At 41.6% G+C, this 19854-nt stretch overlaps 2 protein-coding genes and 1 non-coding gene across 3 annotated transcripts; 2 read left to right on the top strand and 1 right to left on the bottom strand.

Moving 5' to 3' along the window:
- The first annotated feature begins 1516 nt into the window (after positions 1-1516).
- afdnb (afadin, adherens junction formation factor b) lies at positions 1517-16155 on the top strand. Its single transcript, XM_028001065.1, has 21 exons — positions 1517-2658; positions 3410-3605; positions 4381-4487; positions 5204-5331; positions 5400-5623; positions 5718-5932; positions 6756-6901; positions 7493-7811; positions 7926-8069; positions 9739-9937; positions 10023-10114; positions 10917-11003; positions 11083-11148; positions 11261-11334; positions 12130-12269; positions 12362-12493; positions 12612-12706; positions 12791-12931; positions 13711-14520; positions 15613-15709; positions 15800-16155. Exons 1-21 carry the CDS (start codon positions 2563-2565, stop codon positions 15838-15840), a joined length of 3549 nt encoding a protein of 1182 aa, XP_027856866.1. The 5' UTR covers positions 1517-2562; the 3' UTR covers positions 15841-16155.
- Positions 15731-19534, bottom strand: dusp23b (dual specificity phosphatase 23b). Its single transcript, XM_028001203.1, has 3 exons — positions 19175-19534; positions 18072-18397; positions 15731-16718 (listed from the first exon to the last, which is right to left on the bottom strand). Exons 2-3 carry the CDS (start codon positions 18339-18341, stop codon positions 16533-16535), a joined length of 456 nt encoding a protein of 151 aa, XP_027857004.1. The 5' UTR covers positions 18342-18397; positions 19175-19534; the 3' UTR covers positions 15731-16532.
- A 39-nt stretch (positions 19535-19573) lies between these two features.
- Positions 19574-19656, top strand: trnal-cag (transfer RNA leucine (anticodon CAG)). The gene has a single exon. It is a non-coding gene; the product is annotated as a tRNA-Leu (tRNA).
- The last annotated feature ends 198 nt before the right edge of the window (positions 19657-19854 follow it).

Here is a 19854-nt window from a genome sequence, read left to right as displayed (position 1 = left end):
GCGAGGAGTTTGAGCAGGCGCTGACTTTAAACGCTGTGCCATGTGACGGCAGATGGATGTTTGATAAGAGTCACAAAACTACAATTTCTGAGCTTGGTACATTTTAACTCTGATAAGGAAAAGATTTAGAAATATAAACTATGAGACAGAAATCAGCAGGAAAGATTAAGCTTGGTTTCTCTAGATGGGAGCCGCTTTAGCTCTACTTAGAAGTCTGCCTGCAACGCCACATAATATCCATGTGACCATGCAACAAGAACCAAGCTGTCACTCGGCTAAAAATAAAACAAAGAGTGTACGAACTTTCTGAGAAAGCCTCACACTCTTTTAGGCATTTATCTTAAGTGTCTGGAGATGTTTCCTTGAGAGAATATTTTCATTTTTGGCATTTTTGGCCTTGAAACCCAAACCGTCCATCTGTTTTCCATACCTGCCTGTCCTTTGTAGGGACCTGGGTGTCTGTCTCCGGCGGTCACCGGTCAATTACAGGGCAACACACAGCTACGCATTGAGACACTCACACCAAGGAGTGATTTGGAGTTACAAAATTAACGTAACGGTCATGTTTTATGACTGTGGGAAGAAGCCGGAGTACCCAGAGAGAACCCCATGTTCACTGGGACATTATAAGGTTTAAGGTGAATGCACCTGTTGGTATCATGAAGTTGTTGCTTTACTTATTCTGCTGTCACAGACTCCAATTGATGTTACTGTTTTACTTTAACTAGACGCGAGCAGCAGCATTCTGGATCACCTGATTGATTTGATTTTTTTAGGCAGACATTGTTGCAGTAATGAAGGTAAACGCGTGGAGGAGTTTCTCTAGGTCTTGCTGCAACATTAGAACATTTTATCCTGGAAATGTTCTTCAGGTGATAGAAGGCCGACTTTGTAACCGTCTTTATGTGGCTCGGAAGGTTCAGATCAGAGTCCGTCACTACTCCCAGGTTTCGGCCCTGATCTCTGGTTTCCAGCTGTAGTAGCAGAAGCTGTGAGTTGACTCTAGATTGTTCCTCTTTAGGTCCAAAGATAATAACTTCAGTTTTGTTTTGGTTTCAGCTGGTTAAAGTTGTGAAACATCCACTGATTTGTTCTAATGATCTACTCCACATGTGTCAAACTCGAGGCCCGAGGGCCAAATCTGGCCCGCCATAGCTTTTTATGTGGCCCTTTAGACTCCAAATTACAAGTCTGCAAAACTCACTCAAAGTTCACACATAATCTACAGATTCCCACGTTTTCTTTCTGATTTTTACTGCAAATCTTTCTCAAAACTGGCCTAAAACATCTGGTTTGAGTGACTGCTGCCTCAGCCTTACTTGATGTGACGTTATAGTCCGTGATCGATATGCCGATCAATAAAAAGTCACGTTTAACGTCACAAATTAGTACAAATATCCTAAAAATTCTATACAAATATTTCAAAATTCGCGCCACAAAATCTGTGATTTTGATCACAATAAAACAAACAAAAAAACATTCACAAAATCCTGGCTGGACTGATCAGTGTGAAAAGATGATTTAATTTTAAGAAATCCTTACTGAATGCTGAAACAAACAGGTATTTGTTGATACTTTAACAGTTGAATTGGTTTTATCAATACATTCTGGCACCACCGGCCCCTTTAAGAACGTTCAGATTTTTGATATGGAACAAAATGACAATGAGTTCGACACTCTTGATCTATTCGGACTGGTTCGGAGTTACTGCTAGCACTATAATGTGGATCTGTGTATCATCTGTGTAGTTTTGGTAACTCATCTTATTTCCTGTGTGCAGCCTGAGCCAGCAGGAGCACATAGGTGTTAAATGACACTCTGTGCTACTTTGTGTCGGTGGATATAAAGACTTTCTCTAGGTCCATAACTTTCTGTCTGGGTCGCCATCCAGACAACAATACCTGTGATTGTTCAGTGTTGTTGAACTTAACGGAGGGCTGCCATTGTCGTGGCTTTAGTTCTGTTGAACGTTTACCCAGAGGACTTTGAAGCAGCCAACAAAAGATGGCCCATATACACGGTGGCGGATGAATGGGAAGGCATCATGTAAGCCGCGAAGAAATCTACTGGCATGCATGAGAAGTGGGATTCACTCGAGCCTCAGCGTTCACCGCTGAGACAAGAGGAATGAAAGTGACGGCCGTGGAGATGCCTGCATCCTGTTGTTATCAAAACCGACGCGCTGGATTTACTGCAAAGTTGGGTTTCGTTGGGAAAACGAAGTAAAAAAAAAAAAAAAAAAGGTCGCATTTGGTGCCAGCAATTAAGGCCCTTTTGTCTTTGTCACGTTTATAATTAGTTTTCCTTTTCTTTTTTTTTTGCCCCATTCAGTGTAGCTTCACTGACCTGTTAAATGAGGGCAGAGCGTTGCGGTGGGCTCGCGGACGGGGGGCAAAATTAGACGATTATTTTTAACAGCTTCCCACAGAGGACAGCTCATAACGACGTGGGAGCACGCCGAGGCAGCGCTGCTCCTGGCACAACGTTTTGGTTTGTCTTTCCTCCATCTCGCTTTCTGAGTAAAACTTTGCCGGTTTGGAAAAGCGGTTTTTAGGCGGGAAGATGCAGGAGACGAAGGAACGGGAGAAACTGGCCGAGGCCATCAGTCAGTGGAACAGCGACAGACTGGACTTGTTTGAGATCAGCCAACCTGACGAGGTGAGATCAGTCAGGATGTCACGCAAAACCTAGAATTAAACTCGTGCCACACTCAGTCAGTTATATAGATAGTTATAGACAGGATTATTCAAATAATTATATTATTGTTATCTGAAAAAACTTTAAATAGAACATCTTGATCCAAGTTTTCATTCAATTGAAAGGAGATGAATCAGTGCATAAGGTGTATTGAAATTTGTTAAGAACTTCTCAGATATGTAATCATTAACTGTATGAATGTATCAGTGATGTATGATTGTATTATATAACCGTTTTTCTAACCTGTTAAGGTAACTTTTGCTGTAATCTGGCGCAGCTCCTCAAAAAGTGGCGTTTATGTTTGAGCTGTACATTGTCCATTTCTCAATAAAGCTTAATGCTGCTGCAACATGCCACATGTAAGTAGTGCCTTTCAAAACTACTCCAACAGTATTTAGCTTTGGACTTTGACTAGGACATTCTGGCACATGACTGGAGATGTTCAGGGCTGGCGTCAGTCTGAAGCAAGCTGTCCCCCTAGCATGATGCTACCACCACCGCGTTACACGTGATGATGTCCTTGGTCTTCATGCTAGTGTTTGTTTAGTGCTTTTCTCCAGAAAAAAATTTAAAAAACAAACTTAGAGGCTTTCAAGTAAAAGCTGGATCAGACACTGAGATGAAATGAAACGGATTTGGCCCTGATCGCTTACATGAGTATTTTAAAAGCGACCTTTTTGGGGCTTTTCAGTGACCCTCTGTGTTCTAACAGAACCTGGCGTTTCATGGCGTGATCCGCTTCTCCTTCGAGGATCACAAAGAAGAAGGCAGCGTGGCCACAAAGTGCCTGCGGGTTTGCAGCAGCTTGTCGACTCGCGAGGTCATTGAGACGCTTTCAGAGAAGTTCAGGCCGGATATGAAGATGCTGTCGACAAAATATTCTCTCTATGAGATCCACGCAAATCAAGGTAAGAAGGCCATTCTGGTGATAACCTGCTCCTGGATAACTGAAGCTGCTGTTTCCACCCCTGACTCTGCTGTTCCTCCGTTTCCTACGTGGACAAGCATGTTTTAAGTCCCTACAGCAGCAACCAATGACCTTCTGAATTGAGCCGATTGCATTGCTAATGGATTAATAATTCATTTATTCATAAATCATCTTCCAGCCTTTAAAATAGCTTCCAAACTGCTTGTGGTTAAGTTATGACAGATTTGTACAACACCTGCAATACCTTTATTCATCTGCTTTGAGATTATGCCTCATCTCATGCTACACGAATAGATTCAACAAAACTGTTTAATGTTAAATTACTGAGATCACTTAAAGATGCTTCAACATGCTGCTTCAAAAGTATTTCTGAGTGCTACGCCCAACGTACTGGTGATCTTATTATTCATCGCCTCTTTAATATATATGACGAGTTTGGTGATGTCACCATGTAATAACTTTTTTTTTTGTTCATTTGTGTCATGAGGCATCATGAGTTGCTAATGCTGAGATGTTCTACTTTCGTTCTTTACTTGGTTTCTCATCTTTTGTTCTGCATTGTCCTCTGGTGTTTAGGAGTGAGTGAATGAACAACCAGGCTGTGTTGTAAAAACCAGACTCCTTTTATGAACGCCATTTTATTATAATTAGTATTCATGTACCAATGGCGAGAGTCAAGAGAAGTGTCATATTCTGATTTGCTTTCAAAGCTGCCCTTTCCCTATTTTTATTTATTTTTTCTTCTCATATACAAGAACGTAAGTTGGACCTGGATGAGAGACCTCTGGTCGTACAATTGAGCTGGACCTCGGACAACCGAGAAGGGCAGTTTGTGCTCAAAAAAGCCCAGGAGAGATTGGAGGTAACCCTGCCCTCCAATACGCTTCAAAAACAATGAAAGCTTCAATTAAATATTTAAAAAAAAAACATTCACCGATAAAAGATTCATTGCTAAACCTTTGACCTGCTTACCCAGATTTGATACAATTTTAATTTCTGCTTTTATTAAAATTAGCTTTGAAAATATTTTTTTCCCAGCCTTTCCCAGTTTGGGAGGCCAGTCGTTGTAAGACGGAGGCTAACGATTTAAAAATAAAGACAAAATAAACTGAAGCTGCCATTTCAACCTTTCTTTATGTTATATTAGAAATATTAGCATTGGATTCCCAGGCTCAGCTTCTTTTAACTGATGTTAAACAGCAACTGTAGGTTGATTGGCCTGTTTACCAAACTTTCCGAAACATTCTCAAAGCATTCATAAATGGACAAAAAAAGACACATTGAGCAATAAAGTCAGTTTTCTATTAAATTACTGTTTACGCTCTTTTACACCCACACTTTGAGTCTTCTTCCCTCAGTAACAGAATCCACTCTGAAGAGTGTTGCAATTGGTATGACATAGTAACACTTAAGCACGCTTAGGATCCGATTTCCAGGGACAAAGCTGGAAATCATCTGTCCGGTCCCTTGTTCAAATCATTAAGAAACTGTTTAATCTTTTAAACTTCTGCTCGTTTGCACATATGGCCATTACACATACGCTACCAATCCTCTCCGTTCATATGTTTATTCATAAAGGAAAGTTATTATGAGAAAGAAAAAGAAGGCCTTCTTCAAACCATCAAGAGGACACTGTCAAGAAAAGGGAAAAAGAAAGAGGAAAGCCGAGCCAGCGGAGCAGAGAGGGCGTCAGAGGGCGAGGACGGGTAAGTACTCACTTTGTGTTTGTTCAAACTATCAGAATAACATCTTCTGTTTTTAAATCAACGCCCAGACCAGCTGAAGATCTGCTGTACAACAGCGACCGCTCGTCCAGCCTTGAGCCTCTGAGACGTTGCGAAAAACACAAAAGAAATCAGATTCCTGAAGGTAATATAAACAGCAGATACTGTACGTCCCCATTTGTTTCACAAGTTTCACAACTCATTTCATCTTTAATTCACTCAGACTCTTCAGATCAACCTGGATTACCGGTTAGAGTAAAGATCTGCGACGATGGTGAGTCTGAATCACAACCTCTGAAAGCTGCTGCTGCTGCTGTGTGTTTGTGATGTTGTCCTCCTGCCCCCTGCTGGCGCCTCGTACATTTCAGCCGAGGAGCCCTTCCTGTCCGCAGTCATAAATTACACCAACAGCTCCACGGTTCACTTCAAGCTGTCCCCCGCTTACATCCTCTACGCTGCGAGTCGCTTCGCCCTGCGGCGCCGGCGCAGCGGAGGCTCTCCGTCGTCTGCAAGCACGCACCCCGTAACGTCGATCACAAACAAAATGGCGACCATGATGGGAAAGGTCATCCAGGCGAGTTCATAAAAAACTTTTGTTTCAGCGCACGTAAATTTGTAGTTTGTCAGCCTCTTCCTCGTTTGGTTAGTTTGATCTGTTTCCAATCTAAAACGGTGGAGAAACATAAAACATTTTACCCAGAATTCACTTGTAGAATTTAAACTCATTGGCTTGTTGCTACATCATCAACTTAAATTTCATCAAGTTCCTAAAAACAAAAATGGCCTAAGCTTTATGTTGTTGTTGTTGTTGTTGTTGTTGTTGTTGCCAAAAGTAAATTGGGAAAATAGATTTAAAAAAATAAAATAAAAATAAATAAATAATAATAATAATCATTATCCATGACGATTTTATAAACATACAGACAATTTCAAAAACAATACAGTGTAATATTAATTGTTTCAAACAAATTAAAAACTGTTTCATATGTGCATTACATACAATTATACATTTGTATAGAAATCGAATGCAAGATGCAGCATTAATCATGACTGTATAATATGATTTTGTTTACAATCTTTGGACAGAAAGCCTTCTCTGTTAAGAGTTCTAACCTCTAGTATTCATCCTTACCATCTGATTTTAAGACATTTTAAAATGTTTACTTCATGGCTTAAGAACGATTAAATTAAATAACGTTTGAAGGGCTTTGTCTTTGCAGAGTAGCTATGGTAATAAACACTTTGATGCTGACATTAGATTGACTTGATCTAAGTTTCTCGCATCTGTCCCTGTCAAGTAAACAATCAAAAATAAAAAATAAAAACATTTTAAAAATAGCAAAATCTCACAGTTGAACATTTGCAAGTTTGCTGAAACCAATCTGTTGCTGTGATTGGCTCCGCAGAGGCACCGGGCCGTCGCCGGGGTTCTCGCCTTCTGGTTGGCCAATTCCTCGGAGCTGCTGAACTTTCTGAAGAACGACAAAGACCTTGGCCCGTTCACGAAGCAAAGTCAGCTGGATCTGTCCCACCATGTGCACAACACCTACAGGTACGGACGGATGAACACAGACCTCTGACGCCACAGGCTTGTCGTTTTGCAAACAATATATACCAACAGGAAGCATTTATTGCTGCAGAAGGAAATTTTTTGAAGCGATTTCGCACTTTAAGCAGCTGAATAGTAATGTGTGTATTACTGGTGATTACAACGCGGCTTCGTCAACGTAACAACAGAATCCGGTGTTGTGTTTCCTGAAAGAATCGCCACAGACTGAGCATCTGTGGGGGGAAAAGAAAGGGGCCTAAAACGAGACCATGAGGAACGCCATAATGAAGCTGCTTGCTGACTTATAAGAGGCCATTTTAAGATTCTTTTTTACTTCACCAGAGTGTAACTCCTTAAACAGATTATGTTTTAACAACAATCAGATTAACAGAACCTTGCATCTTTGCCCAGATGGATTAAATACCAACATGTATCTTCTGCTTGTTTGTTTGTAGCTTCCTGCTCCGTTGCCTACAGGGCGAGTTGAGGAAACACCTGCCAACTTTCCTCACTGATCCTGAGCGACACGGCGCTCTCCCGGCCGGCATAGGCACGTTTTAAAACAGAAATTGATCAAACTAGATAATTCAACAGATTCAACGGACCTTACGATGTCGTGACGTATCTCGGTCTGACCGCAGAAATGGTGTTGGACACCTTGATGAACGCCATGTCTCTTCTGCGCCGGTGCCACGTCAACCCGGCCCTCACCATCCAGCTCTTCTCTCAGCTCTTCCACTTCATCAGCGCTTGGCTGTTTAATCAGCTCATGGCGCCAGAACCCGGCACGCCGGGCCTGCGCTCTCACTACTGGGGGGCCGCACTGCGTCAGAGGCTGACCCCCATCGAGGCCTGGGCGGAGAGGCAGGGCCTGGAGCTGGCTGCCGACTGCCATCTGGGACACATAATGCAGGTCTGACACCCTGCTTTGCTAATCAATATGTCAGTTTATTATTATTATTTTTTTTTACCAAGGTTGATTCTGTCTCCTTGGATGCTAAAATAGTATTGCCTGACTTGTTGCTAGGCGACCACGCTCCTGACAATGAATAAGTACTCGGCTTCGGACGCTAAGGACATCCAGACTTCCTGTTTCAAGCTGAACTCGCTGCAGCTGCGCATGTTGATGGACGGGTACATGTACGGACCCAGCGAGCCTCAGATCCCCCCTGTGAGTAGTCCTCCACTTCGCTGACCCACACCACCCACAGATGTCACTGTCAAAAAGGACAGGGTTTGTATTTTTTTCAGACTGAAAACAAAAACGTAAAAGATTTCCAGCGAGGGTTTTTGAAACTGGCCAAAGCTTCTGGCTGTGCTCATTGATTTAAAAGCATGAATAATTAATAGTAACAATGACCGATGTAAAGATGCATAATACATGAAGGACATCAGTGCTTTGGCTTCGAGTGGACAACTTATACGGTTTCCTGCTTAAAGTATTCACACCCCTTGAACTTTTCCCACATTGTGTAAAATTACAGCCACACACTTCTGGTTATTTTCTTTTTTTTAGGATTTAAAGTGTCAGACTAACACAAGCATGTGCATAATTGCAAAGCAGATGAAAAAATATGACTGTAAGTGCTTTTTCTTTTCCTTCTTGCAAATAAAAATCTGAAAAGTGTGGGGTGCATTTACTCTGATAGTTCAAAATAAAAGCCAGTGAAACCAAATGTCTTCAGAAGGACAATAGACACACTTCTGTGTAATTTTATCCCAAAATAAATGTTTAGCGAAAGCCACAGAAAATGAACGCTGCACACCTTCCTCATTGAGAAGCACAGTGGTGGCAGCATCATGCTGTGGGAGCATGTTTCATCACCAAGGGCAGGGAAGCTGGGCAAAACTGATGGAAAGATAGATGAAACTGAAACATATCCATATGTATGTATATTGGGCTAGTCAAAGTCCAGACCTAAAATCATTTGAGAATGCTTCTCTTCATCCAGTTCGACTGAACCTGAGCTGTTTTGCAAAGAGGAATGGGCAAGAAATTCATGATCCAGACGTGCAAAATGATAAAGAAACATTCTTGGAAAAAATTTCTAAAGGCTGGTTTAAATACACATGTACACCACACTTTCCAGATTTTATTTGCGTAATGCCTTGATTTTGATTTCCCTTCTGTTTCATGATAATGCATCAGACTGGTGTGGATTGTTGCATAAACTCACAGCAGAATACTCTGAGGATTGCGGATGTTTCTGCAAAACATGAAGAAGTGTGAGGGGTGTGAAAACTTTTGAGACGCTGCAGGTTTAGATTATTAGTGGGGAAAGAAAACAAAGCAACACATTCATGACTGGAGTTAAATTTGACTCAACCATATTTTTTCATAAAATACAAATAAGTAAAATTACATAAACCAGATGTTTAACAGGCTTATAAAGAGGGCTGGTTCTGTTCTGAGGATCCTCTTCATGACGCTGTCACACAACAGCAGAGTGTTGTCAGTCAGAGGCTTCCTAAAACCCCTGCGATACTGACCTCTACAGGAAAACCTTCCCGAAGAGGTCTCTTTGAAACATTAAGTTTGTTTTTCCTTTGTGATTCAAATTGAATCTAAGCCTGAAGAGAAATCATCCTAAATCAGGCAGCAACAACAAATGCCTGAAACCCAGTGCTGCCCAGAGCGTTGGCGTTGACATCCTAAAGGAAACAACTGCATGGCAGAGCCGTTACTCACATCTGTTCCGATGTTACATCTCCATCTACGGATGTCAAAGGTCACGGTCATCTTGCTCAGAATCATCGCAGGCGGATTGGGCGTTCCCTCTCTTGAGGGAAACATGACATTCGCATCAACTCTTTCCTCTCCCTCGTCGCTCCCGACGCAGGACTTGACGGATGCCGTGGCGAAGGCTGCCAAGGCCTCGGCCGATAACCTGATTCACAGCGAAGGTGGCGAGCTCCGGCTGACGGAGAGCCTCGACCTGCTGCTGCCTTTCCTGCTGCCGCAGGGAGGATACTCCTGTGAGACGCTGAGAGGAGTCCCTCAGGGGTTCAGAGAGTTTCTGGAGCCAATCTGTCAGAAAGGTGGGAGAGACCTTGGATTCAGACAGAGTTGGATTGTATTTTATTCTGAACATATCAGTTAGTTGTGTCATTCTCCGTCTTGCAGGTCTCTGCTGTTTGACGTCTGTGGCTGATTCCCAAGGAGACTGGACGCTGCATTTTACTGAAAACACACACACCGATGGGGATTTCTACTTGGTAAAGAGGAAAGAGACGCCAGATATTTTATGTTTTAATAGGGCTGCAACTAATGATTATTTTAGTAATCGATTAGTCTTATCTTTTAAACTCACGATTAGTTGATTAATTGTGTATTATCTGTGTTTTATGAATACCGTACAGCACTTTGGTGCAGTTAATATCTGTTTTTAAAGTGCTTCATAAGTCAAATTAACATGGACACAATTGGAGTTTTAAAAATTGGCACATTCTGTAGATTTTTTATTTAGGCGCTAAAGCATTGCCTGTACAATATTAGACATAAACAAATAATTCAAGTTCTTTTTTGAATAAGAAAGTGAAGATTTTATAGCCTAAACTGCAATAACATAGCAGTCCTTTCCAATACGCTCGATCATTCGCAGCAAAGGATATTACAAATGTAGAGTAGTAATAATCTGTCGATGTTTTTTTTTTTTTGGTTTAAACGATTATCAGCTAGCAAAAGTGCTTAAAAGGAATATTTTTACAGAATTTTAACCTGGTGAATCTAAAACTAAGCCACTTGTGGAGTGCAAAGGTTGTTTTTATTTCTATCTTAAATGCAAAATCTGTATTTTTTTTGTACAGATTTAACTTAATTACTGCGTTGACTGTGTTGTTCTCTCAGCAAATTGCCTCTTTTTTTGAGTCTCTATACTCCAGTTAAAGATTAATCGATTACTAAATTAGTTGACAATTATTTCAACAATCGATTAATCACGATTAATCCAACTAATCGCTCCAGCCCCAATTTTTAAACACTAACTTATGTTTCTTTTGTACATCTTTTTTTCGTCAGGCAGCGCACAGGCAGCCCGAGGTTGAGAAGGTCACTTTGCACAAGCCTCTGAACAGTGGGATGGGAGTCAGTATTGTGGCAGCCAAGGTGAAAACAGTTTAAACGTGAAAACTGTCTACGATGGAGCGACTCAGTGAGTGAACATGGCTGTAATGTTGTGCCGCAGGGAGCAGGCCAGAGTAACCTCGGCATCTACGTCAAATCTGTGGTCCAGGGAGGACCCGCCGAAATGGTGAGACTGACACTTTTCTCATTCGGCTTTCACTCCAAGGAATATTTTGTTTTGTGTGTGTTTTTTTTAAAAAACAAGATAAGAAATGCAGACGTGTCTTTACTGCGTTTAGAGCGGTAAGCTGGCAGCTGGAGATCGGCTGCTCAGTGTGGACGGTCACAGCCTGGTCGGACTCAGCCAAGACAGGTAGCTGGATCTGATAGCAAGTATGACACAACGGTTGATTCATGATGTACACACAGGAGATTCGTTTTGGAACCCCGAAATTAATTGTTTAATTTGTGTCATTATTACATAAAAATCTGTTTTTATGGTTCTAGTACTTAGTTTGTCTTGTTAAAGTCATGAAGAGCTAATGTCCGGCAACGTTTCTCTAACATGTAGTGAAAGTTTTTGCTTCTGGCCAGGGCTGGATGTAGACTGATAAAAGGCCCTGGGCTAGAGCCAGTTTTGGTACCCTATTCCAAAAGCAAAAAAAAAAAAAGCATCTTATTCATGCAAAGTACAGTACTTGAACAGGTAGCGCTAAACATTATTGGGTGGTTTAAAATGTCTCACATGAGCTGGCTCCATGTTGGTCCCTACCAGATGTACTATAACTTCAGAATTTTCAAATAGTTCAGTATTGTATACATAAAAAAAATGTCCACTCTTGAAATGACTTTTATATAAGGCACAATGCCCCTGTGAGCCTTTTCTAAAGGCCCAGCTTCTGACTGTTTGCTTCTAGGTTACCCAGAGGCACTCATAGTGTGAAATAACAATGTGTCCCTTTAGCATTTAAATGTCTAAAATAGAGAGAAATGCATGATTATCATCTTGTGTTGCTAACAATAGTTGGAACAAAAACAGTGAACATATCAGACTGGATTTCAACACCTTGAACCAAATACGATAATGCCACATGATAATATTTCACCTTCTGTGTACAGTTAGCGGTAGCGCCACGTTAGCTTTCATAAACCTCTTTGACTCATTTAGCGCAGCAGCCATCATGATGCGCACCGGCCCCGTCGTCAGCTTACAGGTGGAGAAGTTTGCAGCGATTTACCGAGGTCTCGGGAACCTACTGAACGAATCGTTCCCGGAAAACGAAACAAGCAGCAGCCATTTAAGACTGGGTAAGGATACCTCACCTACACAGTTTCTTCCTTAATTTTATTTTTTCTTTTACATTTTAGGACCTGATTTGAACCTTTTATTGTCTCACAAGACGGCGTTTCCACACTATACTGCGTTGTGGATCTCAGCCCCTCGGAGAGAAACCACGGAGGCCGCAAGAGAAACAAAGACCAGAGGGCGCAGAAATACCGACAGCTTTATCGCTCCGACCCCAACGTGACCGGTGGGTGACCTTTTTGTTCGTGACTTTTTAGCTGCTGGGCACATTCCTGTTTGTGAAGTCCATTTAATGCGTGAAAAAAGGGCAGCTCCGCATTCATTTGCTTTCCCTTTTACTCCAGCTGGCTTTTGCCCGGAGGACGAAGGTGAACTCTTTGACCCCGGGGTGAGAGGAAACAGCTTTTCATCCGTTTCCAGCGACAACCTTTGTGCCGATGTGAGAATTTCAGACGTTGAATAGATTTTTTTTTTTCTGTGTTCTCCCCTTACAGTCTCGCATTTGTTTGCTACCTTCTTGCAGACGCATCCCAGAGAATACCTGACGCTGCCGAACTCTAAGTCCAAGGACAAGTCTGATTTTGAGCCGAAGCGGCCGACGCAACCGTTTACGATGGCTGTGAATCCTTCAAGTGAGCAGAGCGACAGCAGGAGAGGCTTCATGGTATGTTGATGCAACTCTTTGACAAAAACACTTACGCAGCATTCCTAGCTCTTGTTTTCCACATTTTGAAAGACATTACAAACCTGAATGTGTCTTATTGGGATTTTATGCCAAGAAAAGTCCAGAAAACTGCAAAACAACCAAATCAAGGCTAAATGCCAGAGGAGAGGAAAAATATTTGCGAGTACACTGCATATCGCTTTATGAGCCCACTCAGCCACCGTAGAAGGCCGTCTTACTCACTGTATGTTTTGAGAAGAAGCCATGCAGCTAAGCTCCATGCTAATACATGCTAATTTGAGTTACTACACAAACCTGTTTTTGTTTAAACGTAAACCGATGAAACTCGATCTACAGTAGGACACCTTATGGTGTTATTTGAAATAAATGTTCTACTTGTTTACTCAGTTTTTTTCTCTTATCAGTCACACAATTTGAACAGAAACTGTAAACCGTTTGAATAGAAAAACTGGATTCTGAATTTAAAAAGTTTCTGAATCGAACCCAAAAAATCGGAATCAAATCGCGTCTTCACTACAAACCCATGCTTTTAGAGTTGCCTTTGATTCATAATAACTGGGACATTGGTCAACATGTTTCATATGTACTTGCTTGACAATTTTGATGATGGCTTTTGACAAAATGTAATGTCTGTCGCAGTTTAAAGTGCTATTATGATGTAAGTCACTTTAAACTGCCCTGTTGCTGAATTGTACAATAGGAATAAATCTACGTTCAGGTGTGAATCTCTGTTAAAGTCTCTTTGTCCTCCCATGTAGCGTCACGCTGTCTCTCAGGAGAGCTTGTGCGCAGACGCTGGAGGCCCCCTGCTGGACCAAAAGCAGAACGCACGCACACTGAGGAACCAGAGTTCCAGTCAGTCGACAAATTTCTGCCGATCCGTTGCTCTCCGCTCAAGCGTTTCTACACACTACGTCCCGTCCGACCGCAAACAGCCGCCCCGTAGTCCGGCCGGCGTCTGGAGGAACCCGTTTCCGCAGCAGGCCACGCCTACGCCGTCGGCCCGGCCGATACGCATCGACATCCCCGTCGCCGTCTCCAGAGCAGGCGGCGCGCAGTCACATCCTCCTCTCACCACCTTCCAGCTGAGCCCCTCTGTGCTGAACCGGCTCCGTAAAGCCAGTGAGCAGACAAAGAGCTCCCCAAGCCGAGCGTGTCCATCATCAGCGGCCAAGGCGCTGCTCCAGCCCTTGGTTCTCTGGCAGCAGCAGAGGTCAGAAAAACCCCGATTGTGCATCACTCCAACGAAGCCCGTTTCCTTCCAGGAGCCTCCGTCCGAGCGGAAGGGCTCGGGGCCGGGCGGCCAGAGCGACCCCCAGGTCCTGCTGCGTCACCCCTGGAGGAGGGAGGCCCAGGAGGTGGTGGAGCGGCTGGAGAGGGAGGCACGGCGGCTCCGAGCCAAGGAGCAACGGAGCGACGAGGAGGACAGGCTGCGGAGGCTGGACCTGGAGTGGAGGTTTCAGAAGAGGGTGCAGGAGATTCAGCAGAGAGGAGAGGGAGAAGAAGAGGAGGAGGAGGAAGATCTGGACGTCATGATGATCCTGCAGCAGCTGGACAGAACATCAGAGGTTAAGTGGATTATGTAAAATCTACTTTTTCATCGTGTTATAACGTTATCCTGGAGTGTCGCCTTGATTCTTTCATGTTTGAGAAATGCTTTAATCTCCATATCGACCATTCAGACATGCAAAACATCTGGGTGGATCTAGCTCCACCTTCGAGACGTGGCTCCGCCCCAGAGCTGCAGTTTCCGAGCTTCCGCATTTCAGAGCAGCCCTCCCCCACTCAGCTCCTTCAGACTAGCCAGCAGCAATTAGCAAACACCTGGTGGGACTGTTGAGCTCATCATACGAGCTACTTCTCAGTGAAATTCTGGTAAAAATGTTGTGAAAGGGTTTATAGAGGAGCCATGTTGTGATGACTTCCTAAAAGAGGGGTTTCAGAAAGAGCAGGAGTTTCTTAAAGAGATATAGGCCCAATTTCAAAGACGTTAAATTCCAAATTTAATTTCTTTTAAGTCATGTTTAATGCATGCAGCATTTTTATAACTGAAGGCAAGATAGGTACTTGATTGTGCTACAAAATGGCATTATGACCTGGAAAATATATAATATTGCCTCTTTTGAAGAACAAATGTCACATGGAAAACTTTGAAAGTTTACAAAATAGTGAATGCGGCATTAGGAGCATATTCTGGTGCATAGAATAGAAAAAGTGACTTTTTACTCAAAAGCTAATTTTGCCTCACTCGCATCTGATTTTATTTATTACACTTGGCTAAATACAGCAAGAATTTTAAAAGAAACAACGACCTATATCTTGATTTTATTTATCAAAATTCACAAAATTTTGTTTCTTTTTTTTTTTAACCAATTGATACCTAGAATTTTTGTTTAATTTCTTTTAATAAGAAATGTATTAAACTCCTAAAGTTTTGGATCTAGAATAATTTACACATCCCTTCCCATCAACAAATCTGACTATTTGGTTGAAATAGTCAGATGAAACTATTAGTTTATTGTTAAGTTGGTAAAATATATATATTTTTTTCAGCCCTTAAGTTAATTTCACTGTATAATTTTGGACCATGAAACGAAAAGTTTAGACTCCCCTGTTCTACTGGCTGAACATCGTGTCATTTTTCATGTTTCCACGTCTAGAACAAGATCGGATCCATTGGAAACATCAACAGGAAACAAAACGAGGAGGAAAAGCACGGAGGGAATCAGCATTCCTACAAGCAAGAAGGGAAACCAGGTGAAGAGAATCATCAGAATATTAAAGGATCATTCAAAAGTGAATTTTATTTTACATGACAAAAATAGCATTCTTTTATGTTTTTGGCAGATCTCAGAGAAAATGGACTGAAAGCAGCGTCAGATGAGTGAGTTTACACTTTGAAGCACGTTTAGGGTCCAGAACATGTTCAGCATTCACAAATGCTAAGAAATAAAAACTTATCCCTGAGTAATACAAATTCTCAGACCCTATACATGAAACACAGCAACTTGCTTGTGTCCGTGGAAACCACTAATTTCAAGTATCTGCGTGGTTTTGCGTTAGCAGGAAGCCGTCGGAGAAAATCAAGATGGCGTCGGCTCCTGAGAAGCTCACATTAAGGGAGCGTCGGCATCTTTTCTCCCTGGCAACGAGCGCTTAAGTGAAGGTTCCTAGTTTTCTCAAAGAAAACCTCTGAACAGAATTTAAAAAATAAATAAAAATAAAAACTTCTTGTTGCATTACATGCACAGATTTCTGTGAATTTTAATAGAATTTTACATGACAAAAAGTGTAATTCGATAAAATCAGACTAAAACACGTTAAAAGTTGTTGGTTGAAAGGTGACAAAATGTGAAACAATGAGCGCCTTTCTAAGGTGCAGTACAACAAAGAAGGCAGGGTGTGCGTCTTTAAAACCAGAAGCCTTTGTCCCAGTAACGCCAACATCAGAATTAGTGATTTATTTAAATTGAATATACTTTTAGCACACACACTCCCTAATTCCACATCTCATTTCCAAATCACTGAGTGCATCCAGTTCCAGTGCAGACATAATTTCATGTTCGCCGTCATAGGAAAGCTACTTTGTGCGCTGGGAGAACTGCACCACGGCCTTCTCCTGTTCGTGGGTTTCGATGGAGCCGGGCCGGATCCTGCGGATCTCTGCGATGGCGTCGGCCCCGGACATCTTCCTGTTCTTGACCAGGTAGCAGGCCAGCATGGTGCCCGTCCTGCCGTGGCCGTGCATGCAGTGGACGGCCACGCCCTGGAGACAAACGTCACGACGTCGTCAAACCACCGGCAGTGTTCACACCCTGCTTTGGTTCCTGGGATTAGGCAGGTATTTGCTGTTGTTTTCACACAACTGCTGAAGCTGTGTCTGGTTTCTACCTGCACATTATATATATACACATGTTGCATTGTGTGTTGCTTCCCCCCTTTTTCTTTTATGTTACAACCGTAAGTTTTGATGTTTTTACTGCTTGAGGCACTTCTAAATTGGCTATATGGTTTTTATATTTAAGTCTCAAAATGCTACATCCTAAAGGACTACAATAAAAAATTACTTTCACTGCATTCAGACCTATCTAGAGTTTTCATATTTGTAAAATCTTTCCCATTTTTTTTTTATGCCGGCTTTGTTACAAATCCTAACTTATTATTTTCCAAGAATGAACTGCAAAGTGGAATATTTTTTAATGCAAATGCTCTGGAATAGAATAATTATGTAGATTTCTATGCATCACTATTTTTTGGAGCAATTAAAGTTAAAAGCACAAACTGACACTCTTCATCCTAGGGAACCAAAACGGTGCATGACGTATTAAAGTGTAATAAAGTGAATTTTTAGGGTTTTTTGGTCATTTTCACTTCATTAAATATTTTCAAAAGGACAAAGAAAATTTTATAATAAAAATAATTTCAAAAAATCCTTGAAATGTTTAATAAAATTATCATTTAATGTGAAGATATTGAGACCCAGTTATGTTCCACTTTGGCCCCCAAGGTTCTTTGAGTGTTAAATGAAATTTTAGCTAATTGGCCAGAGCTAAGTAGTGTATTTTTCAATCTCTTTTACCTTTAAACTCCATATTTATCTGTTCTACATTGTTTGCTATCCATTTGTAATATGTTTGTTAATAAAAGTTTCTTCTTTTTTTTTTAAATTGAGACTTGAGTAACATTTACCATTGTGTCATTTTTAGCATTTAAATGGAGGAAGAAAAAGCAATATTGGCAAATGTACACCACACATTTAAGATTTTTTATTAGTAAAGAAATTTGAATTTCTTAAAATGATGCAGTACTTTGTGTCGGTCTATCACAATCCCACTAAATGACATTGAGATTTGAGTTTGCAGCACAAAAAAAACTTCAAAAAGCACAAATACTGATTGGTTGGCTTTTAGACTGTTGATTACAGGAAATACTGGATTTCAATAGCAACTTTGCTTGAGTCCTTATTTTTACCACATGTTCAGCAAGAATGTGCTGCTGTTGAGGAGAGACTGGAAAAATTGTTTCTCAAGTCAAAAGTCAAACTAAACCCCAAATACTGGATATCCTGACAAAGTCTCAATTAGCTCCACTCTTCCAGAGTCGTGATATGAGCGCCTACCTCTCCTTTGGAGTTGGCTCCTTCCACGATGGAGAGAAATTGATCAATCTGACCGGGAGAAGGAGGAGTGAAGTCCGCTATCTTGATGTGGTGAAGCTGCAGCTCTGGGCAGGTGTCGTGGTTCGGTGGTTTCCTCTCGCACAGACAAACGAGGTGTCTGACTCCGTTGTCCAGCAGGTAGCGGTATTCACTCGGCATCCTGGGCATGGCCAACCCGGCCAGCTTCTTGGGTTCAACCCAGGAGAAGTTGTGTGGAGGGGAAGACGCCATGACTGTCAAGGGAGAGAAAAATGTGCTTTTCTGTCCCTCTGGTGAAACTCAGTGATCTATTATGATAGAAAACACAAGAGAGGAACTGATATATACTCAAGTAGCATTACTTCATACATTTACTGCAGTAAATGTTAATCCAGCAAATGGGCATGTCCTACTCATTTACTATGACAAGTGTATGTCAGTGTGTTTTATTGGGAAAGCAATAAAACACTGCAATATCCTAGTCCTTTCATTTCTTACATGACAAAATGTGATAAAAACTTTTTTTTAAGACACCAAATATAGTTTTTATAAACTGTATTTAAAATATAAATAAAGGTGTCGGTTGAAACACCTTCAACACCTTCCACATGTTTGGAACAGGTGAGGTCCAAACATTCCTATGATTTGCAGAAGCTGTGCAGCTTGTAGAAAGAAAACCACAGACAAGTTCAGACATTTCGGCCTTCCCCTATGTTGTCCGTTTTTAATGGTTTTTTTTTTTTTCTGAGAATGTATCATTTTTCATACAACAAACTGAATGTAAAAAAGCTGTTAATATAAGTGAGAGAAGCTCATAGCTTGTACTATTACCCCGGCTATCTAGGAACAAGATTAATTTGACCGTAAGACATACAGAACATGAAATGAGACATACTCGCCACCACCAAAACACTGGAAAACTTAGTAGTAGCATGTAGCTTAGCATTAGCAACAGTGCTAAGTGCACAACTTAGCTTTATTGGCGTAAGCGGACTGCTGTTCTTATCAATGTAAACAGTGCATCCGGGTCTCGTTCGCACTGGGCGAATACAGCACGTCACACGAAACACAACACAATTACTTACAGGTTATGTGAGAACAAAGCGGCTTGCTATGCGCCGAGCTTCTGCTAGCTGAGCTAACTGCTGGCACGCCGAGCGACACGGTCCTAAATAATAAAGTTTAACAACGTGAAGGCGTTTTCTAACGCAGCCCCTTTACGTTGTCTGTTGCAGTTATAGGTGGGGCAGCAGCAACACTCCTCTCATCATTGTGACAAACACTTAGCATTATAAAGTAGGGAGAGAAGTAATGATACGGGTTTTTTTGGAAATTTGCCGCACTGCCAGCCATAAAGCGATTATTTTTTTCTTAAATCACTGTTGTGTATTTGTATCTATACATAAATATACTATAAACCAACAGTAAAGTGATACATGTGTCTGTGCTGTTCATAAATCTCTACAGCTGGTTGATATGCAGAAGTCAGGATGGCCGAGCGGTCTAAGGCGCTGCGTTCAGGTCGCAGTCTCCCCTGGAGGCGTGGGTTCGAATCCCACTTCTGACAGTAACTTTTGATTCAGTTGTATTATTACAATATTAAAATAGTTCCTCAATGCACGCTGCCCTGACTGTTCTAATGGTCTTCTTGCTTTGCTTCTTGCTATTTGCAATTGAGCAAAAGCCTGTTGAGCACCCGTCAAGTGAAATTAATTCTGGTGAAGCAGGAAAATATCTGAAACATGCAGGACAGTGTGAAACATTT

Source organism: Xiphophorus couchianus, chromosome 19 (assembly GCF_001444195.1).
Source record: "Xiphophorus couchianus chromosome 19, X_couchianus-1.0, whole genome shotgun sequence".
In the NCBI taxonomy this organism is placed as follows: Eukaryota; Metazoa; Chordata; class Actinopteri; order Cyprinodontiformes; family Poeciliidae; genus Xiphophorus; species Xiphophorus couchianus.
This window is presented reverse-complemented; position numbering and strand designations above follow the sequence as displayed.